The sequence below is a fragment of the Eptatretus burgeri genome, chromosome 4 (genome assembly GCF_056783735.1).
Source record: "Eptatretus burgeri isolate ZD-2024b chromosome 4, Ebu_testis_v1, whole genome shotgun sequence".
Taxonomy (NCBI): Eukaryota; Metazoa; Chordata; class Myxini; order Myxiniformes; family Myxinidae; genus Eptatretus; species Eptatretus burgeri.
The window spans coordinates 107,438,771-107,463,063 of record NC_140964.1 but is presented as its reverse complement, the minus strand read 5'-3'; the positions used below and the strand labels follow the sequence as shown (position 1 = coordinate 107,463,063).

Below are 24,293 nucleotides of genomic sequence, written 5' to 3'. Positions count from 1 at the left end.
TTCTGTACTCTGCCTGGAAAACAGGCACCATCCCAACTGATTGGAAGAGGGGCCTTGTTGTCCCTCTCTGGAAAGGAAAGGGTGATTGCCAGGACTGCAACAACTACCGAGGGGTGACGCTGCTCTCAGTGCTGGACAAGGTGTTTGCTTGGATAATTCTTGATAAGCTTCACCACCACATACTTCAGCACCAGCATCCAGAGCAGGCAGGCTTTACACTAAAGAGTTTAACGATTGACCGTCCTTGCTCTTCGGGTCCTCACCAAACACAGACGAGAGTTTCACCAGGGGCTGATTGCAGCCTATGTTGATCTCTGCAAAGCGTTCGATTTTGTGAATTAGGATGCCATCTGGAGGATTGTCAGTCTTTGTGGGATGCCACCAAAACTGATCATTCTGATGTCTGAAATCTGATGTCATTCTGATGTCTGCTACCGAGAGTACTATGAGATGTGGTGGTTCTATCTCTGACTTCTTTCCAGTTGTTACTGGGGTTCGTCAGGGGTGTGTACTGGCCTCCACACTCTTCAGCGATTGTATGGACTGCATTCTGGGGAAGATGTCGGAGAGATCAAGCTGTGGTGCTTCGTTTGCGAGTGTCAAGATCTCTCACCTTGATTTCACAGATGATGCAGTCATCTTTGCGGAGACTCTGGATATCCTTTTGGGGGCCCTCGAGGTGTGAATGAGGAGTCAGAGCCACTGGGATTACGGGTCTCTATTTTGGTCAAAATTAAGAATCAGGCTTTCATTGACGTCTTGGATGCTGCCATCTTGTTTGTACATGTTTGTGGTGAGGATGTTGAGGTCATGGAGAGATTTACTTACCTTGGTAGTGATATTCATGTCTCTACTGGCTGTGAGTCAGAGGTCAATGGACATCTGGGTCGGCCCTGGGGAGTCATGGATTCACTGGATCATGGGGTATGGTGCTGTCGGTACATGAGCAGGAGGACAAAAGTCTGAGTCTTCAGGTCCTTGGTAATTCTTGTCTTGCTCTGTGGATGTGAGATTTTGACTCTGACGAAGGATCTGAGATGGAGTCTTGATTCCTTTTGTACCAGGTCTCTTCAGAGAATTATTGGCTCTTGCTGGTCAAACGTTTTGTCCAATGAGCGGTTTCTGGGAGAGACTCAGATGAGATTTGTTACCTGTATCATCCGTAAGCATTAACTGTGGCTGTATGGACATGTGCCTCGTTTTTCTGATGCTGATCCTGCTCACCAGATTATCTCAGAGAGGGAGCCTCGTGAGTGGAGGAGGCCAACAGGCCGACCACAGAACTTGTGGTTGCATCAGATTGATCAGCATCTCAAGGGTATGGGGATGGGCCAGGCATCTGCCTGGGGGATGAACAGACGGAGGCCCCTGGAATACTGGAGGAAAGTGGACGCAGCGACATGCTGTGCCGGCGCATGTTCCCATTCCTGACCTAGTAACCTTCACCACCGAAGGTGAAGGAGGTTATATTATGCTTTCACCCCTTTCTGTCTGTTTGCCTGTCTGTTTGTCTCTGTGCAGGATATCTCAAAAAGTTGTGGATGGATCTGGATGAAATTTTGTGGACAGGTTCAGTGTGATATGGACGCAATGTTTAGATTTTGGTGAAGATCCGGATCTGGATATGACTACAATAATTTTTAAAGTGATTCTTCACCCTTGTGAGACAGGGCCAAAAGTGATGTATAGCATTATATTTCAAAAATGTATTGGGCCAGATATGTTCTCGTAGTTCAGGCGTTACGGGGCAGATGTATGCATTCTAGCGAGTGCCCTTGCAGTTGAGGCTGTGTTTGTCCACTCCATACCTACATCTGTCTTCTGTAATCTGTATCTTAATTCTCAGTAATTTACAAATTATGTCACAGATATGTATCTGTGTGAATCAGAGAAATAACTTTGCATATAAAATACATCTGCCGTTATGCAAAAATGTTTTTATATTGTTGCTGCAGTGGCGGTTAGAGTAATCCCCCTGACCCAAATATGGTGGATGGGCAGTTAACACACACCATGCCGGATCACCGAGCAGTTTTCCTTCGTGATCACGTGATCCTCGGGGATTTTGGAGCGCTCAGAAGGGGAAGGTCGGCAAAGAACCTGTACAGAACGAACAAAATGGCGGCAATTTGATTTCGAAGCCCAGCCCTGAATGGACAGAGGGATAGACAGACTGGTGGAGAATATATATTGTGTGTGTGTGTGTGTGTGTGTGTGTGTGTGTGTGTGTGTGTGTGTGTGTGTGTGTGTGTGTGTGTGTGTGTGTGTGTGTGTGTGTCTGTGGGCAAACATGTGCGTGCATACCAAACAAAACTATTTGGTAGGTTATTAGTTTCATTCACTCAGGATTATAACTATTTTTAATGGGATGAGCAGTGCTGGAAAATCTTTTTCTCTTGATTACATTTGTCTGAAGGCCAAATGGATGCCGGATTATGCGGCACCATGCTGATGTACACAGGCAATACCAGTTCAGTTTTGTCCAGCACACACCATGTGGAAATGATATTTGGCCAACTGACTGGAAAAAATGATCTTATGCACTTGTCTGTGTACAGTTTCACACCACGAGCTGCAGACAATTACATTTACACCTGTAAGGCCTCAGATCTGCCCTTGTGCAAATGGTTTTCCTTCTCTTTCTATTCCACTGTTCATCTCCTGCACCCCATGTTCCTCAATCCTTTCCTTCCTTCCTCTTCTGTTTCTTTTTTTTAAAAAACTCCTTTATGGTTTTATGATACTCTCAAATTCCCAGCTGCCATTATGAAATCCTTCATCAATGTCTTTATACCTATCCTTGTTCTCTCCATTCTACCTCCACCCCTATTCCTTCTCTTCTTTCCACTTCAATCTCTGCTCCTGGCTCCACACTTTTCTGGCACTTTGACACGTTTCCTGTGCTCCTTTATCTATCTTTCCATACTCCCCCTCCCACCTTCTCCCCGATCTTCTTCTTCCTCTCTCTCTCTCTCTCTCTCTCTCTCTCTCTCTCTCTCTCTCTCTCTCTCTCTCTCTCTCTCTCTCTCTCTCTCTCTCTCTCCCTCCTACCCTTATAACTTCTCTCTCATACTGACCGCAGGCAGAGGAAGTTCCAGTATCTCATCGGACTTCAGCTCCAGCACGGATTTTACTCCAAATCGCAAGAGTGAAGGTATGAACCGAAAGGGATGTGAAAGAAGAGAGTGGATTGTGATGGGGAAGGGTGGGAGGGCATGGGGGAGAATGTTCATTACCCTTGCAGGGTTTTGAAGGATGAACGTTTGTTTACACCAGACTGGTTTATTTATCTTCGCAGAGTTAAATGAATTTCCGCAATGGTTGTGTGATGTGACCGGCTCGCCGTACAACTCCAATTCCATCCTCTTTGACAGTACTTAACACTGTGCAAGTTTCGATTTCAACTCCTTTTTTTTGCAAATTAATGTCACCACCTGCAAAGACACACCTTGAATCTTGTGGCCAAATAATTCCTTGCTATTTTTGCTGCTGATGTCATTGCTAAAGCCATCATATCCATCTTTGTTGAGATGCTGGTTGGATATTTTGTCTGAATTTTAGCGGCAAGCCATGAACCTCGGTATTCATATGGTTTTTAAAGTTTGTGCATGTGATGTATGTGTATAATTATGGTTATACTACCCTCATATCAACTGCAGCAGAGGGAAACTACATTACCAGACAGTACCTCACTCTTTTGCCAACATCCCCTTTCTATTGAATCTTGAGTTGGATTCATGTATGTGGAAACTCAAGCATGTTTTAAAGTGGTCATGAATCTGGCTGTGAATTAATTTTATTAGCTTTGGCGGTGTTGGAGAAGCAAGGGTCTTTCAGAGCATTTTCTGACAGGGTGATGAATGGAAAAACCTTGCAACACTAGACCTCAAGCCAAATGCTTTGTATCCTGCAGATTTGGCACTCATCAAGGTGACTTCCTTGCAACTCTGTGTCTGCTACAGCTATATCCATAACTTACAACCCACACCGATGACTTTCTTCATGTCTTAAAACTTATTTTCCATTAATATAAAGGCTACAAAGTAATTATTGTCATTAGTATGGGGTTGAAGCAGTTCAAGTAAAAGGATATAAATTGAGCGAGTCAGTTCATTCTGGCTCCACAAAGACTTCCCTTGAAAGGTGAGACCGGAAATTTATCGATGTGCCTTGAATGGAGTGAAACCAGCTCTGCCAAGGTGTCAACGAGATGTCCAAGTATTGCAAAAATTGTTGAGGAATTTTTTTGCAATCTTTAGCTTATGATGATGTAAAGAGAAAGCGTGTTTGCAGTTCTCTGTTTTGTGCTGTGATACAGATTCTCACTGTCCATTGAAACTCTTGGATGATAATGACCTGCCATAGTTTCACATTTTAAAATGTTGATTTTTGGCCATTATTGGTGAAGCCAATGTTCGTCTTCAAATACTGACTACGTAAAAGATTTTTAGCAGGGTCCCGCGTAGCGAACGCTGCTCTAAGAGAGCTCGGCGTTGTTCTTCTTCTTCTTGTTCTTGTTGTTCTTCTTCGTATTCTTCTTCTGAAGACAAAACCTTGATATTAGGACTCGGCTTCTTTATATACACGATCCGGATCTCCTTTAATACTAAGCACTTGTACACATCCTTGCATTAAGGGTGTCTTTTGAGAGCATCTATCATGAACTTTTAAATATACTGAAACGCAAATAAAAAGAAACTTACCACTTGTTTGAAATGTAATACAATTGTAACAGTTCAAAATAAAACAAACCAACAATTGTTAATTGAAACATTGGCATTTTATTGATGACATGTCAAGTTTTTGACCAAGATACACCATCTCATAAGTTTGTTCTACAGTACAGAACAGCACAGGGTGCAACGTCAGTCCCCTTTCAATAGCGTGTGTGGCCACCATTGTTTTGGATACAGGCAGTGCATCGTCGGCGCATACTGCCTACCAGTCTTTGGATGGATTGCTGCTGGATTCTGTCCCACTCAGTCCTCAATGTCTGAAGCCATCTGACTTAGGACCATCTGCCTGTCCTGCCTTGCAGTGGTGACTCTTGGCCTCCCTGATCGAGGTCTGTCATCTGCAGAGTTGTGGAGGGTGTCTCTGTCCACCAGGGTCGATATCGTCTGGTGTGAACAGCCAAGGCGACGTGTCACCTCACGGTAGCTCAATCCGCCTTGCAGTATGCCCAAGGCACGCTGCTGTTGATCCCTTGACAATCGTGGCATGTTGATTGAAATTCCCATTTTGCACTGGCCTTTTTAAAGCCAATATCAAGACATCACGTGCAGCTCATTAAAATCATCCCGTACCCCTTGGCTAATCACTCGCAGTCAAAACGGCTGTTCAACAGCTGTGCTATGAAGTGACCATTGAAGGTTCAAGTGACCATCCGTGACTGTTTTGTCTGACAGTGAGGACACTATTGTCCACAAATAAGTTCACACATTTACTACACGCAGTGTTATTGTTGATATTTGAAGTTTTAAAAGGTGGTAAGTTTCTTTTGCGTTTCAGTGTGTATTCGGACATTTGCTTTAAAGTTTGGAAAAGTTCACGTTACTATTCAAAGATTATTCCATTTAATATATTGTAATTTCGTAAATACATTATTTATTTCGTAAATCACGATATTTCGTAAATACATAAATACACTATGACGGGTCTCACTATTGGCTTAATCAAGGCACGTGACGAAATGTCGGAAGTTGTTATTGTTGTTGTTTCTTTTTGTTTTTTTTAGCCAACAAAACCTTTAGGACGCTGCTCTTGGACACATTTGTCTTGTTTTTCTTGAGAATAAGAAACTGCTTGTATGTAATTTCCTACAATTCATCATTTATATTGGATAAGCATGTCTTATAAATATATATACACTGGCAAATATAACCCGTCGCTTCGCCGACATGTCAATAGAGAGGGAGAGAGGGAGAGGGAGAGAGAGAGGGAGAGAGAGAGAGGGAGAGAGAGAGGGAGAGGGAGACAGAGAGAGAGAGGGAGAGAGAGAGGGGGAGAGAGAGGGGGAGAGAGAGAGAGAGAGAGAGATTCAAAGAGAGATAGAGAGAGGGAGAGAGAGGGAGAGGGAGAGAGAGGAAGAGAGAGAGAGAGAGAGGGAGAGAGAGAGAGAGAGAGAGAGAGAGAGAGAGAGAGAGAGAGAGAGAGAGAGAGAGAGAGAGAGAGAGAGAGAGAGAGAGAGAGAGAGAGAGAGAGAGAGAGAGGGAGAGGGAGAGGGAGAGGGGAGGGGGAGGGGGAGGGGAGGGAGGGGAGGGGAGGGGGAGGGGGAGGGGGAGGGGAGGGGGAGGGGGAGGGAGAGAGAGAGAGAGAGAGAGAGAGAGAGAGAGAGAGAGAGAGAGAGAGACACACAGAGAGAGAGACACACAGAGAGAGAGACAGAGACAGAGACAGAGACAGAGACAGAGACAGACAGACAGACAGAGACCTCAACACCTCACCACCTCACCAAACATTGCTATTCATTGCAGGAGGGAGGGGTACGAGAGAGACACACACACACACACACAGCGAGAGAGCAACAGGTGTGGGAGGAGAGTGTGCTGCAATTTATGAGGAGGGGGAGTGAGGAGGGGACAGAGTGAGATAAAAGGGTGGGGTAGAGGAGGAAAAAAAGAAGACAGGTGAGGGATGGAGGTGGGGTTGGCAAAAAGAATGATATGTGATGATTAATGACTGAACACGATAAAAAAAAACCACAAAAATGTGTCAAAACAGCTGTACACACAATGACACAACAGAGTTTGTAAAGTAATCTGATGGCACATGTCTAAAAACTTTAATATTCCAGTTCCAGAAAATTTGTGGGAAAATGAACCTAACACAATCCCTGAAAACATTGAAGTACCACTCATGTACGACCTTATGATCACATCGGGCATGAACATCGAAAACAAAGCATTGTGACCAGATATCATACTTAGGTGCAAAAAAAAACAGAGAAGAAGGCATTACTAATTGAGGTGATAATACCGGTGACTTTGGACGAATGATGCAGAAATCAAGAAAACGACCAATACCAAGACATGGAAGCTGAAGAATGCCAAAGTTGTACCAGTGATGATGAAGAACCTCATTGGAATGATGAAGAAGAACCTTACAGAGATATTAAAACCATCCCTGGGAATATCACTGCGAACGAACTACAGTTGGAAGCCGTGCTACACTCAGGAATGATCCTGAAGATAGCCCTTGGCACAAAACTTTGAAAACAGAAAACTTCACAGTGAATTGTGACCCCTTACCAAAATGAAGGTGGATACTTTGAGCCTACCCTGGGAGGACTCCATTGCACATTCTGAAACACACATATGTAGATATCAATCAATGACCCACACACAGACACACACACAGACACACATACACAGACACACACACAGACACACACACACACACACAGACACACACAGACACACACACACAGACACACACAGACACACACAGACACAGACACAGACACACACAGACACAGACACAGACACACACACAGACACAGACACACACACACAGACACACACAGACACACACACACCCGAGGAAGATTAGATATAGCTCAGAGAGAAAGAAAGCAGATGAGGATAAACTACCTCTCAATACATGGTGCGGTTGGCAGACCAACACATCCCAGAATGCTGAGAGAAAGGTAGGTGGAAGGAATACTGGTGGTGTCTAAGGTGTGGGAGTCAGAGGTGTGGTGCAGTACAATGTGGGGGTGTGGTGTCGTGCCAGAGAAAAATGGGATTGCGAGTCAGTAATGATGCTCTTAGTATGTCCAAAGAAGGCCCCCACACTTTTCAGCACTTGTATGGACTGGATTCTAGGGAGGATGTCAGAGAGATCAAGCTGCGGTGCATCGTTTGGGAATGTCAAGATCTCGGACCTTGATTTTGTAGATGATGCAGTCATCTTTGCGGAGACTTTAGATATCCTTTTGGGGGCCCTCGAGGTGCTGAATGAGGAGTCGGAGCCACTGGGATTACAGGTTTCTTTGGTCAAAACTAAGATCCAGGCTTTTGGTGACATCTTGGATGCTGCTGTCCTGTCTGTGTCTGTTTGCGGTGAGGATGTTGAGGTCATGGAGAAATTCACTTACACTTACCTTGGCAGTGATATTCATGTCTCTGCTGGCTGTGAGTCAGAGGTCAATAGACGTCTGGGTCGGGCCTGGGGAGTCATGGATTCCTTAGATCATGGGGTGTGGCGCTGCCGGTACCTGTGCGGGAGGACGAAAGTCCGAGTCTTCAGGTCCTTGGTACTTCCAGTCTTGCTCTATGGATGCGAAACTTGGACTCTGACCAAGGATCTGAGACGGAGACTTAATTCCTTTGGTACCAGGTCTCTTCGGAGAATCCTTGGCTATCGCTGGTCGGATTTTGTGTCCAACGAGCGGTTGCTGAGAGAGACTCGGATGAGATTTGTTACCGGCATAGTCCATGAGCATCAGTTGTGGCTGTATGGACATGTGGCTCGTTTTCCTGACGCTGATCCTGCTCACCAGATTCTCTCAGCGAGGGAGTCTCATGAGTGGAGGAGGCCAGTGGGCCGACCGCGTGCCTCGTGGTTGCAGCAGGTTGACCATCATCTCAAGGAGATGGGGATGGGCCTGGCATCTGCCTGGGGGATGGCCAGATGGAGGCCCTGGAGTACCGGCGGAAAGTGGACGCAGCGACGCGCTGTTCTGGCACATGCTCCCATACCTGACCTGACCTAGTTTTTGTCCTGCAACTCTTCTGACTTGTATACAAAGAAAATTTTCTGGAATTTTTTTCCGACATAAATAAGGCAACATTGTTTTTATTTGTTTTGCAGCGAGTTCTCCTTCTAGGAATCCGGATAATGTCTGTTCACTTATCCGGTGTTCCGAACAGCTAATCAGCGAAGAGTAAGAGTTGGGGGAAGGAAGGAAGGACTCAGATAGCGTTTTTTTTGGCACCTCGGGCTTGAAGGACGGAATTTAATGGCTTGAAAATATAAACTTATCAGATGCTCGAACTACAATCAGCTTGTTCTCGCTAAAGTTTGTTCATTAAAAGTTTCGAAAATCCTGAGCCAATTTCCCCCAAAATTGCTCGAACGCATTCGTATAACATGCAGAGGGTCAACATAAGTTTAACAAAATTCAATTCCTGATGAAATTTATGTAAAAACATGAAAAACAGCGCTTTGGGTGATCGAGTATTGTATGTCGGGTGCCCTCCTCAACGGTGAGAGGGGCAGAGCTTGACTTTAGCCCTCATGCTTCCTGTTTGAAGGTCAAATAATGTTTGGTTGGGAATCAAACCAATTACATTTAAATATTTATAATCCATATGCAGAATGAAAACGAGAACGGCACGCAGTAGAGCGCATACCTCCACCAGCTGAACAGTTTATGTTTTGTATCCCACTGATAGGACGGATCTAGATGCAAACTTGAACCAAATCAAATCAACTTGGTTGTGTCACTTAAACTAACTCATCCACCTAGTTTTGTCATAACTTGTCCACAAATTTTTGAAATATCATGCTACATATCGTTTTTAGTCCCATCTCTCAATGGTGAAGAATCACTTAAAAATTATATAAAATTCTCGTATCTGGATCCGAAGTCTCACCAAAATCAAATCGCCAGGTTGTGTATGTGACAATTCTCCCTTGTCACACACCCGACCTGTCCACCAAATTTAGTTCGAACCCGTCCACAACGTTTTGAAAGATCTTGCTACGCATTGTTTTTATCCCCATCACTTAATGGTGAAGAATCACTTAAAAATTCTTCTATCCGTGTTCGGATCTTCACCAAAATAGAATTAATTTTCCCTTGTCACACACCCAACCTATCCATCAAGTTTCATCTGAATCTGTCCAAAACCTTTTGAAATATCCTGTTCACAGAAAAACAAACAAACAGACAGACAGACAGACACGGGTGAAAACGTAAACTCTGCCCACCTTCAGTGGTGGAACATACAAAGGGTCCACAGTCTGTGGGACAACATTGAGTGTGAAGACTGGTCACATGATGTAGACCTTAAACGAGGACCCTATTCAAGGGAATGAGGGAACCATTTGGCCCATCATTGTCACGTTGCACTCCTAAGTTATTTTTTTGCTACAGCTGTAAAAAAACAAACAATCTTCTTGATGATTTATTGAAGTCTAAATATCCAATCTTGATCAGGGTGACCCATCTTGTATTTAATAAAGGAGCAAGCAGTGAGATGGGGTAAAAGTAACTGCAGAAAGTGGTAATTAGGTTTTGTTGGAATCTTTTTCTTTCTTTTGTGGTTCGTTGAAAAACATATTTTGATAAAACAACAAACTTTGTAATCAGATTCAATTGGAAGTTGATATGAACACACAATCTGACCAAAAAAAAATGCTTGACCAATAATTTTATCAGTTAAGTCAAATATAATTAGGCTTTATGCCTAGATGACGTGACAATTAATTTTACTTTTAAACACACTTCCTTTGAACCCCCTCACCCACGACCTCATCTTCCCATTATTTTCTAACATTATTTGATGTCGGTTCTTTCTATCATTGTCAAGCAGGAGTTTGTAAATTGTTGGATTGTTCACCCACTTATATGTTGAGACCTCCGTGAGATAGATTCGGTTTATCCTACTGATGCTTATTGTCCTGACAGCGGGACGTGCTAGTATGAGAGGAACCCATGAAGCAGAAAATTAGCAACGCACTTGGCTCACAAGCTAAGGTGCAACACTGCCTTCAAAGGAGTAATGGCTGAATTATTCAAAGCTGTAATTCAACAAACTGAGGATGATAAAATGGAGCTTCCACAGAATGACTCTTTTAAGACACCCAGAGAAAGCCCTGTTAACCACTTAATTTCATCCAAAGAGTGTTAAGATAGTGTGTTAAAATGACTACCAAGTTACCCGTACCTGCACGGGGTTCTAAATGGGGTCGGGATAGGGGCTGTTTGCCTGGTGTTGGCTAAATATTTCGGGTGGTGGGCTTGGGTTCCTTGGGTCCTGAGTTCAAATCCCGCTCAGCTGTTGAATTCATACCAGGTGGGGTTAACTCGGCCTGTCATCCTTCCGAGGTCGGCAAAATGAGTGCCAGCTTGCTGGTATCCTGTGTCGGAGTGGCGACTTGTCCAGGATTGTGTCCGATAGCCAAGGGAGACTGCTTAGGTAGCACCAACGCTCTGCACAGAGAATGGATGGATGGATGGATTGATGGATGGATAGAGGCTCCTATTGTGTTGTATATTGTTTATTATACTCTCATTTCAAATATCTGTCATATTACAGTCACAGGCATGTCAATGCAATCAATGGCTTTTCATATTTTCAAATAAATTTTTCATGTAACAGACACATTTTTAATGACATCTAATATATAAAGCTCCTTCTAACCACTGACTGATTGACTGACTCACTTACTGATATTAAAGAACGGTACCTTCTGGGTGAAATAGAATGCTGACATTTTCCGTGCTGATGGACATCGAAGCCGGTACACCAGGAAAAAAAAAAACAGAAAAATCACAGAATCGTCGGACAACATTCGTAAATGAAAATATAAATAATTGAAAGAAAATGCTGGTGAACGACCTGAGACAATGGGGAAGCACGGTAATTTTGTGTGCCGATGGACATCAAAGTCGATACACCGGGAAAAATCACAGAAACGTCGGAAAGCATCCGTAAGTGAAAATATAAATAAATGCAAAATAAAAGAAAATCAATAAATGAAAAATCAAAAGCAGGCGAGTGACCCGAGACAATGGGGAAGCATGGTTTGTATCCTTACACTTTTTTTTCTTCAAAAAATAACTTACACAATGTATACGCATACCCCGCTTGTATTTTATATTTATGTCTTAACGTTTTCTATTTTTATATTGTGTAATTTCAAGTCACTGACATTTTCTCTTCATTTCTTCATGTTATTATGACAGATCATCATGAAATACTACATTGTCAGTGAAAACCTCTTTTTTTTAATTTAAATTACCTGGCAAAAATGCAAATGGCGTCTTCTGTCATCAAGCCGGCAAGCTGGGAGCAACAATTGGCATTTAGAGCCACATTTCATGCAATTTAAACGCTCTAATGATGATGAGGTGCTCCATTTGAAATAGTTTGTACAATATATGTAACTTTTTGATGCCCAGGGTCTGGAATAAAAAATTGGTATTGGTGTCAAAATCACGAACCAATTGCAAATTAATAGTAGGGTTATGGGCAATATTAAAATCAGATTATGTATTTGATCAATCGGAACACATTGCACAAATGATTACAAGAAAGAAAGCAAACCGTTGGCACACATCATTCTCTGACACAATATGAATCGTCTTCGCCAAAAGGTAAACTTTCTGTCGCCATATATTGTGTGTATGTTAACAACAACGCACCCAGAGGTGATGTACCATCAAGCCAGTAGAGGGCATCTCTGGTTACATAAATCACAATAGCATTAAGCCATTAAAGTATAGTTGCTTTACATTCGTGTACACATGCTCAAAAATTTGGAATAAGCAATCAGAAGAGACAAAGCCAGGCAAGATGTAGGAAAAAGAGCCTCGACTTTCAACTTAACACTTAGTGATGCCGAAGGCCGAGTCTAAGCAGACGATGAAGAGCGCACGCCGCCACACTGTGATATCATCATTGTCGTTATCATTGTGTGTAATTGGAATGAAATTTTTTAAATCCACAATGTCTGCATTTCATAATGCAGCACCTACATCAACAGTCAGCATCTAACGTGTTGCGAAGTCATTGCTGAATGTATTAAGGGCCAAAAACCATGACTTTTCTTTATTTCTTTTCTTACGGATGTAATCCAATGAAAATATAAAAAAAAATTGACAAACACCCTGAGGTTTAACTCCTACTTTTATATGCAGCATGTGCTTGAAGTTTGCCATCATTTACTCGGAGCAGAACTCTACCATTGATGCTGTGCCCCTGGAGGTTCAAGTAGGAATTTGTAATTCGATCAGGGTGCCGGCGATCCTTCGCTTATTCTCCGTGTAAGACACCGTGGGATCTTTAAGTTCCACCAACTAAGGTCAACAGACGGCAACTAAGTTGAATGTCTATCCGGGGCGACGCATTCATTGAAAAATTGCATGGAAAACATCAGGATGATGGTTCATCGCTGGGTTGAGATTCAAACCAAATCTAGACAGCTTGGTCTATCGAGTAAAAAATGGTGTCAATGAAATAAAATTATCTTCTTGCTGTATAAATCGCCTTGGCTGCATTAACAGGATTATATTGTTGAACGAAACACTAAGTTCACCAGATGCAGGTGTGTGGACAGTGGTGACATTAAATGACCATACCTTGTGCCATCAGTGTGGAAACATTGGTAATTTACATCTTAAAACATTTGTTCTATCTGATAAACACAAATCCCATTTACTGTACGTGTTAAATGATAATTGAAGCAGATTGATGAAAGGGAAAAACTACAAGAAGGGTGTATGGGTAACATAAGAATCAATTTAGTGTAAGAGTAAAGTAAGAATCAAACAATACAGTTCAGTTCACCTACAATACAGTTCAGTTCACCTACAATACAGTTCAGTTCACCAACAATACAGTTCAGTTCACCTACAATACAGTTCAGTTCACCAACAATACAGTTCAGGTCAGGTATGGGAGCATGTGCCAGAACAGCGCGTCGCTGCGTCCACTTTCCGCCGGTACTCCAGGGGCCTCCGTCTGGCCATCCCCCAGGCAGATGCCAGGCCCATCCCCATCTCCTTGAGATGATGGTCAACCTGCTGCAACCATGAGGCACGTGGTCGGCCCACTGGCCTCCTCCACTCATGAGACTCCCTCGCTGAGAGAATCTGGTGGGCAGGATCAGCGTCAGGAAAACGAGCCACATGTCCATATAGCCGCAGCTGACGCTCACGGACTATGCAGGTAACAAATCTCATCCGAGTCTCTCTCAGCAACCGCTCGTTGGACACAAAATCCGACCAGCGATAGCCAAGGATTCTCCGAAGAGACCTGGTACCAAAGGAATTAAGTCTCCGTCTCAGATCCTTGGTCAAAGTCCAAGTCTCGCACCCATAGAGCAAGACTGGAAGTACCAAGGACCTGAAGACTCGGACTTTCGTCCTCCCGCACAGGTACCGGCAGCGCCACACCCCATGATCCAGTGAATCCATGACTCCCCAGGCCCGACCCAGACGTCTATTGACCTCCGGCTCACAACCTGTGGAGACATGAATATCACTGCCAAGGTAAGTGAATCTATCCACGACCTCAACATCCTCACCACAAACAGACACAGACAGGACAGCAGCATCCAAGATGTCACCGAAAGCCTGGATCTTTGTTTTGACCCAAGAAATCCGTAATCCCAACGGCTCCGACTCCTCATTCAGCACCTCGAGGGCCCCCAAGAGGATGTCTAAAGTCTCCGCAAAGATGACTGCATCATCTGCAAAATCAAGGTCCGAGATCTTGACATTGCCAAACGATGCACCGCAACTTGATCTCTCCGACATCCTCCCAAAAATCCAGTCCATACAAGTGCTGAAAAGTGTGGGGGCCAGTACACATCCCTGACGAACTCCAGTAACAACTGGAAATAAGTCAGAGATGGTACCACCACACTTCACAGCACTCTCAGTACCAGAGTAGAGTTCAGACATCAGATCGATCAGTTTCGGTGGCACCCCACGAAGACCAAGAATCCTCCAGAGGACATCCCGATTCACTGAATCGAACGCTTTACAGAGATCAACATAGGCTGCAAGCAGCCCCTGCCGAAACTCTCGTCTGCGTTCAGTGAGGACACGAAGAGCAAGGATACGGTCAATCGTTGACCTCTTTGGTGTAAAGCCTGACTGCTCTGGACGCTGGTGCTCAAGCAGATGGTGGCGAACCCTATCAAGAATTATCCGAGCAAAGACCTTGCCCGGCACTGAGAGCAGCGTCACCCCTCGGTAGTTGTTGCAGTCTTGGCGATCACCCTTCCCTTTCCAGAGAGGGACAACAAGGCCCCTCTTCCAGTCAGTTGGGATGATGCCTGTGTTCCAGGCAGAGCACAAAACTGCATGCAACGACGCGAGTGCAGCATTTCCACCAGCCTTGAGAAGTTCAGCATGGATGCCACAGATCCCTGGAGCTTTGCCCCGTTTCAACTGGTTCACCGCAGCCCGTGTTTCCACAAGCGATGGTGGACCACAGTTGATTCGAGGGTCAGCAACAGGGATTGTAACACCCTTGACGTCCAACTCGACAGCTGGGGGATCAGCCTGGTACAACCGCTCAAAGTAACCGGCCCAGCGGGCCTTCACTTCAGACTCCTCTGTCAAGAGCCTACCACTCTCTGCTCGAACTGCAGTGCTCCGAGGGATGGGCTTGGATGAACGTAATGCGCGAATTCCCCTGTAAGCGGGACGAGAATCACCTGTCCACAGGTGATGCTCTACCCCTCACAGATTCCTCGCACATAGGCCTCCTTGTCCACCCTCAGTGCACGTACAGTTTTACGCCTCAGCTCCCTGAACAGCTCAGCTCTGCCATTCAGCCTGGCCCTGCGACTCTGGTCAATGGTATCCAGTGTCCCTTGAGAGACAAAATTCTTCTTTGCCCTGCGGTGAACTCCAAGGCATCCACCGGCAACATCAAGGACGGTGGTCTTGAAGGTGCTCCACAACTCTTCAGGACCCCCAAAGCACCCAGACCCCCAAGTGTCCACTCAGCCTGTTCGCAAACTCCTCAGCTACTCTCTCATCCCTGAGCTTGGCAACATCCAGCCTAGGCTGGGATGGTACCATTCTCCAGGATTTAAGGTGCAGCTTTAGAGTTGCTACAACAAGCCTGTGGTCAGTATTGAGGAACTGAGCACTCCGGTAGACCCTGCAGTTCTGGATCATCCTCCAACGACCGTCAATGAGGACATGGTCAATCTCCTTTGCCACACCGCCAGCGTTGGAATACCAAGTCCAGCGATGAGCTTGTGGGCGCTGAAACCATGAACCAGCCACCCTAAGTCCATGACTTCTTGCAAAGTCAAGGAACTTAGTTCTATTCTGGTTCATAGTTCCTGACCCATGGGGACCAACACACACCTCATAACCATCCCTATCAGTTCCAGTCGATGCATTGAAATCCCCCAAGACTAGAAGTGTATCTCGTCTGGGGCACTGATCAACCACAGACTCGAGTGTGGCGTAGAATGCATCCTTCACGGTAAGATCACTCGCCTCAGTCGGAGCATAAATAGAGACCAGGGAAATGACACCTAAGGAGTGACGAATCCTTAATCTCATAATACGCTCGTTGACCGGTGTTACCTCAATTATCATTGGGGTCAGCTTATTGGACACAGCTACAGCAACTCCTTGGGTATGGTAACCATCAGAGCGACCAGACCAATAGTAGGTGTAACCACCCACCATTATCTCGCCGCAATCCGGTCTCCGAACCTCAGAGAGAGCTGCAATCCCGATGTCCAAACGCTTGAGCTCAGATGATAACAGAGACAGGTGATCATCCTCTCTTAGGGATAGGACATTCCAGGCACCCACCCGAAGGGACCGCCTCAGGTTAACCCAAGGAGACCGCCGTCTGGTGGACGACACCTCAGCACCACTCCGACACACTCTCCCGCAATCTGACCCAGGGATGTTACCCCGTGGTTTCCCTCCTATCAAAGATTGGGGGTCCCGAAGGCTTTGCCCCAATCCCATTATCCGGTGAGCTGCCCTGCGAAGGGAAGCTGCACAGGAGGTACTCCCACGGAGTGGGTTTTCAGATTTTTTAGCGTTTTTGCGTTTTGCGGAATGAAGCGTTTTACGGTGGCTGGAGTGCAAATCCTGCCACCAACCTCCTAATAAGAAGTAACCCAACTGCAGGAGGACGTCCGCAGACACAGTTGGGCACTAGATATGGATGGCCGTTGGCTCACAAGGAGCTCCTCCGCCCTTTGACAGGTTTTGTTTTTAATCCTGCTGGGTGTCCATATCCAAACACCCTCCTCACCAGAAAACCTGGTGGGGGAGACGGTTTAGTCGCCGACAACCCGACCATGGAACAGGTAAGTACAGGTTTACATGGTACCTGTAGCAGGTCACAGATCGAACCTGACCTGACAAGAATACAGTTCAGTTCACCAATAATACAGTTCAGTTCACCAACAATACAGTTCAGTTCACCTACAATACAGTTCAGTTCACCTACAATACAGTTCAGTTCACCTACAATACAGTTCAGTTCACCAACAATACAGTTCAGTTCACCAACAATACAGTTCAGTTCACCAACAATACAGTTCAGTTCACCAACAATACAGTTCAGTTCACCAACAATACAGTTCAGTTCACCAACAATACAGTTCAGTTCACCAACAATACAGTTCAGTTCACCAACAATACAGTTCAGTTCACCAACAATACAGTTCAGTTCACCAACAATACAGTTCAGTTCACCAACAATACAGTTCAGTTCACCTACAATACAGTTCAGTTCACCAACAATACAGTTCAGTTCACCTACAATACAGTTCAGTTCACCAACAATACAGTTCAGTTCACCAACAATACAGTTCAGTTCACCTACAATACAGTTCAGTTCACCTACAATACAGTTCAGTTCACCTACAATACAGTTCAGTTCACCAACAATACAGTTCAGTTCACCTACAATACAGTTCAGTTCACCAACAATACAGTTCAGTTCACCTACAATACAGTTCAGTTCACCTACAATACAGTTCAGTTCACCTACAATACAGTTCAGTTCACCTACAATACAGTTCAGTCTAAAATCTTCGATTTTCTGGTAATATGATAACTTTCAACCCCCAACCGGACGTAGGCTCTGCTAAGGGCTTATATTTCGTGTGCTGTCAGTCTGTCCATGTGTAGAGAGACTCAAAAATTAATGGATGCATTTCTTTTACATCGAGCACATCGATGCAATAATACTTGGGTATGAGGCACATCAAATTATTTTGGGATCGGAACCAAAAGTCCTGGGACATACGTTTTTATTTCTGAATTTTAGCAATTAAAAATAATTACGGGAGCAATGGCACAGGATTATATACACTTTTGGGAACCACTACACGTATATGTACATGCACCTTTGTATCTCCACTACCAACACACAACTTTGGATTCGTTATTTATATATACTTTACCATTTCCACAACTGATATACAGTTCTCTATGTCACCCTATCTTGGTGCTTCTCAACTGGTGGTCAATGGACCATTGGTGGTCCGTGGTCACTTTTTTGGTGGTCCACAGGAATAATGTCCAAAGTCGCACAGTGTGAGCAGGCGTCAACGTCCGGTTATTTTAAGGCGTGTTCACAAACATGCGGCGCGTCATCCATAGTGTTGCCAGTAACTTCCGTCTTGAGGGTTGCGCTGCATACCATAATTCAACAATGTGTTATTTGTTTCAAAGTCTTGGGGAATGACTCAATGAAGCTGGCTAAGCTAAAACTCCATCTCAAGAAGTGTCACCACAACTTGTTGCAAAACGATGAAGATTATTTTGAGCTGCAGTGATCAGCTCTGAAGTGGTAGCTCCTTGACTTTTCAGGCACATTCTATGAAAAGACAAGCGATGCCGTGCGCGCTTCCTACATTGTTGCATACAAAGTTGCACAGGCCAAGAAGCCTCATACCATTGTTGGGCAACTTGTGCGCCCGTGTGCTAAAGAGATGGTGTGGCTTGTTTTTGGTGAGGAAGCAGCAAGGAAGCTGAACGATATATATCTGCCTCTAATGGCACAGTATCGAGACGTACATGAGATATCACAGAACATCAGTGATCAAGTTGTGGATGAAATAAAGAAGTTTCCATTGTTTGCCATACAATTGGATGAATCGACTGACGTCGCATTGTGCTCTCAGCTATTGGTGGTCGCACGATATATAGTTGAGGGAGACTACAAAGACAAGTTGATTTTTTTGTAAGACTTGCTAACCACCACAAAGGCTCAAGATGTGATGGAAATTGTTCACAATTTCTTTGAAGTACATGATCTGGATTGGGTAAATCTTGTGGGTGTCACCACTGATGGTGCATCTGTCATGTTGGGCTCAAGATCGGGCTTCCAACCAAACATTGGTGAAACAGCATGCTCCAATGGTAACCGTAGTTTATTGCTTCATTCATTGGGAAGCTTTAGAATCAAAAACATTGCCTGATCAACTGAACGCCTTTTTCAAAGGGTTGGTGAAGGTGGTGAATTACATCAATCAGGTTGTTCAAACGATTTTGCCTGGACATAGGTTCCGACTTTGATGTATTGCTGTTCTACACTCCTATATGGTGGTTGTCAGCAGGGAACGTACTCAACCGAGTTTTTCAATTGAGAGAGAGGAGTTGGATTTATTTGTCCAGGCTCAAGGGAAAGAGGAATTCCGAGATGTGCTGACAGTCAAACTTAGAACTTGCATATCTTGTCTATTTTTGAAATCTTGAACAAACTGAATCTTCAGCTGCAAGGGAAAAGGTCAAACCTGTTCTCTCACCAAAGCATCATCAAGGCTTTTCTTGACAAATTGGAACTATGGATCGTAAGAGTTGAAGGCAATAATTTGGTTCAATTTCCAAATGTGGATGCCATGCTCAGGGAAAAGAAAGCCATTCAGACACAAATTCTCGATCATTTATGGAAGCTACGGGACGAATTCCAACGATGCTTTCCGAAGGTGGACCGGACAAGCGATGGGTTATCTTTCATCAGGAATCTATTCACAACAGCTGTTAATAGTATTGCAGAGGATCTGCAAGAGGAATTCTTGGATGTGAAAAATGATTTTGCGGCTCAAGAAGTGTTCCAGCAGTGGACCATGGAGAAATTTTGGGTCAGCGTGATCGGGAGTTACCCCAATCTGTCAGCACACACAGTCAGATTTATTTTGCCATTTGCATCAACTTGTGTGTGCGAGACTGGATTTTCATGTTTGTTGCACATCACGTCCAAACAGAGGAATTGGCTTGCAGTGGAAAGTGATCTTCGTTGTGCATTATCAAGTTCCACTCCAAACATTGAAAAGCTTGTCAGTGAGAAGAGAATCCAAAAAGCTGTAAGTAAGAATACATTTCAAACCAAAATGTTTGTTGTCTACTCTTTTTTTTTTTATAATGTCTCCAGAAGGAGGGGTCCAGGAATAATTTTGATTGGCCTGGTGGTCCGTGAACTGAACTGAGTTGAGAACCAGTGTTCAATCTAACATGTTTCATTCGTTCTTCATGCATGTTGTTCGTATCCTTTATAACATCCTTAAAACAGTAAGTTTCCTGTTTGGAATGATTTTCAAATCCTCTCTGCACATACGCGGTTGAGCCGAATTCAAGTCCAAAGTACGGCAAAAACAACAAACTTCTCTTCCTATTCATGTTCCGATTTGTATTCAAAATATAACATTCAATTTAAATAAGTTGTTCCTCGATCATAAACTGACGATCATAAATATGGACATGAACCAATTGTTTCACCCCGCTTTTCACTTCATGTGTGTGGGGTAATGACTGACTGAACTGTAAACTGAGGATTAGGTGCAACTGACTTAGCCTCATGGAAGAACTTCCTGATAAACAGTATTGTGAGTTTTCTTTTCATTACAATGTATAAAAAGTCCTTTGGGGCTTCCCACTCTGCTTGTCACCACTTACAGCTGGCCATGTATAAATGTGAGCTCTTGAAGACTTAAGCCGACAACATTGAGGCTTTGCGTTTCGGACTTGTCGATGGTCATGCAGAAGCAGACTCTAACTGGAAACTGAATTCGCCAAAAGTGAAAAGGCCAGCTTGTGTCTGATGGGAGATCGGTATCCTTGGGATCATAGATTGCTCTCCAGTTGGTCCAATGATGATGGTAACATTTTGGCAATTCGGCAGCAACTGTTTGATGATTACTCGAGTTACGCTGCAAAGCTTTGGTGGGTCGAGGTTGTGTAAGAGCATCACTGGCAATCCTAATTTCAGGAGTAGGTGGTGAGGTGGCATGCCTGAGGGCTCCAGGCTGTTCTGGAACTGTGGGGTATTTAACTGGTTCTTCGACACTCCTGACTTTGTCCACTGATTTGTAGGAAGTGGCCTCCCCTGGGAAGCTTTGGATGAATTCCCAGTTGATTGTTTTTTTTCTGATTCATTGTGTGGAGCAAGGATTGCATGCTCACACAGCCACTCCATGCCTTTGTAGTATTGCAGTACATTTTGGTACACCTTATTGATTGTGGAGATATTTGAATGAAGATACCATGGTCCCAATTTCTATGGTATACTTATGAAACAACCATCACCAACATGAGGCACATGGCCATCTCCACTCCTCAAGAGCAGCTTTGCAAATTGACCTGTATTGTGATCATGTCGAAGGAAGGATCGTATGTTTGTCATTTTTTTTCCAATTTTTCCTCCTTGTAGTTTCCTTATCCTTGCATGTGTGCTTTGCATCCTATTGTCTGTTCCAACCTGATCCGTCCAGTGTGCTAGCTCTTCCATGAGCCTCGAGTATGTATCCAAAAAATAATAAGTTTGAGCCCCGTTGAAATGAACAAGCACACACACACGCACACACACCCTCTTATGGACAGACCGTCACTGCTCCTATGGTTAGCAGTGAGTGTCACGGAAGCAGTGAGGGAAAGAGAGTGGCATTTCTATATGAGGGAGAATTGCATGCTCAGCCGGCGGGTAACCCAGATAGCAGAGCACTGGAACAGTTCACCAGAGGACTTGAGTTAGGTTCCCGGTCTGGGTGCGTAATTTTCCCCCATATGCATATTATATTGTTGCAGATCCGGGGTTCGAGGCTTGCCACGAGGGAAAGCACTCGGGACCCTCCCAAATGCCCGGTCTTGAGGCCGCCGGGTACGGATAACTCCACACGCCGGCGAGTTGCTAAGCAAGCACGGATGCCAATTTGTACTGCCAATCCTGGCAGAGTGACCGTATTTCGTGTGTTACCGTTTCAGGTGGATTGACTACATCAAGCGAGTTTTGTGCCCTCGATGCGTACTTGTATTAAATTTTCCGTATCAGGTGCAGCTGTGCTAAGCTGCCAAGTACGCACTGCCTAATAATAGCAAATTAGTGAGGCAGAACTTCCCGGCTAACCTGCGTGTGAACTACACTGGAACAATAGAGGAAAAGATAGAAAGAGTTGGGTAAATTTATAATATAAGCAATGTATTTATAATTAAGGTGAGGAAAGGGCATGTGGCAAAATATAAGGTTTTCATACAAACCATATGTGCAGCAAGAGAAAGCAAGTATTTGTGAGGTGTGGCAAAGGAAAATAAGAGTTACATACAAAAGTGGACATAGGGCAGAGGCAGAGTTAACCCAATCTAATACTTCTACAATCTTATCTTGTACTAGGACAAGCACCATCAGATTAATTCCTGCCAAAATTAGAGCAACATGAAAGATAGAGACAATTAGAGGTGATTGCAACCTCTGATACCTGGCACGGCCAATGGGCACATGCTTCCCAGTCACTTAAGGCCCGGTCACACCTTGACGTTTTAGCCAACGTATGCCGATTTTTGAATTTTTTTTCTAAAACGCTGGCACACGTTGAATACGTTATGGGTAAGTTTTGATAACATTGAGAGCACGCTGAAAAACACTGCCATACGTCGTTGTACGCTGGCTTATAACGTTGTACTTTTTGGTTGTCCTCAAATTTTTTCATGCTTGAAATTTCACGACGTATGCCGCGTATGACTCACACGTTCCGCTACGCTGGCCACAAGTTTTATGCACGGTCTGCGATCGTTGACAGACGTCAACACATGCTACTTGTAAGTTAATCATAAGTTGAGACACGCCGTGGTAATGTTTAGCGTACCCGAAACTTATTTCTAACCTATGATTAACGTGTTGTTGGCACGTTACGCGATCGTTGCCACACGTCGACAGACGTTGCTTTTAAGTTACTCATAGGCTGAAAGACGTCGGTATAATGGATCGTCCTTGCGTCAGCGTCCACGGCCACGGCCAGGACACTTATTTGCAGCATTCTTCAAACTTCTCTTCGGCATGATGAGGATGTTCACACTTCGATGTCTAGCTTGGCTATGATTCCAATTGTCCATCGGCAGCGTCTATTTAAAATAGTCGAGTTTGAGCGTTTTAACACGTTCAGAAGAAACGCTTCAATTTTCCAAACCCCAGCGTCAAAAAATAAAGGCGAGTGACAGCAATTTAAATCGTTCATTATAAACAATGAAAATAGCTGAGTGGTACCGTTTAAAAGTCGTTGAGTGTAAAAAAAAAAAATCCAATTGTTGAGCGCAAGCGTCTACTTTCAATAGTGGAGATGCAGCCATTTAAATCGTTGAGTGGCAGCCTATGAATAGCAAACCCCACATCACCGGCAAAGATAAACTGCCACACGATATGGATAAGTTAGGCTATCGTTGGGCATAGTTTGTGAATGCCGGCTTCACGATAATTATTCGTTGGCATATCGTATCTATAAGTAATCAAAGCGCTCTATGCACATTATTAGTTCATTGTGCATTTGTCCAACCCGTTATGAATAGACCTAAATCGTAAAAACAAGCTATAGCTCATTGTTGAAAAAGCCCCATAAAAAATTAGCCGTGAAGAACTTCGAACAATGGTGAAAAGATGTCTCCTACCCGTGGACACGCGGACGCAAGGACGATCCATCATAACCCACACCCTGCCCCTCACACTCACCTACTACTGCCAACATGAACAAACTACAACGAATACTGATACTGATACTGATACTGTTACTGCTGACATGGACATCGACTCAAAAAGGACTCGAAAACATTGTTGGGTTCCCCTTTTATGAGCAGCATTTTTATATACCAATTCCCAAAACCGCTGGGAACACGTCTTTATATGGCAGTTGTAAACTAGAAACACGTTCATTTATTTTTTTTTGTCGACCGGAAGACGTCATTGGAATACGTCTACATACGTCAATGTGTGTTGGGACTACGTAAAGAATTGGTTCAAAGCACGTCAAACATAAGTTAGAAATAAGTTTCGCGTAAAAAAGACATTACCGCGACGTGTTTCGACTTATGAGTAGCTTATAAGGAGCCTTTGTGGACGTGTGTAAGCGTCCACATATCGTGTGTAAAACTTACCCCCATCGCATGCGGAACGTGTGTCATACGCCGAGTACGTCCAAAAATTTTGAACATGTTTAAAATTTCTTGACGTACTCTACTTACTACGACGTATGATAGCGTACTTTAGCGTTCTACTCACGTATACCAAACTTACTCATACCGTATTTGACGTGCCACAACGTTTTAGACACATTTTTCTTAGGTCGGCATACGCTGG

At 44.2% G+C, this 24,293-nt stretch overlaps 1 protein-coding gene across 1 annotated transcript in view; it reads left to right on the top strand.

Moving 5' to 3' along the window:
- Positions 1 to 24,293, top strand: part of LOC147028853 (uncharacterized) — a 264,995-nt gene that overhangs the window by 30,238 nt on the left and 210,464 nt on the right. Inside the window, exon 2 of the mRNA XM_085876568.1 lies at positions 3,083 to 3,154. Coding sequence (XP_085732694.1) covers positions 3,083 to 3,154 — 72 coding nt within the window. The remainder of the gene's footprint in view (positions 1 to 3,082; positions 3,155 to 24,293) is intronic.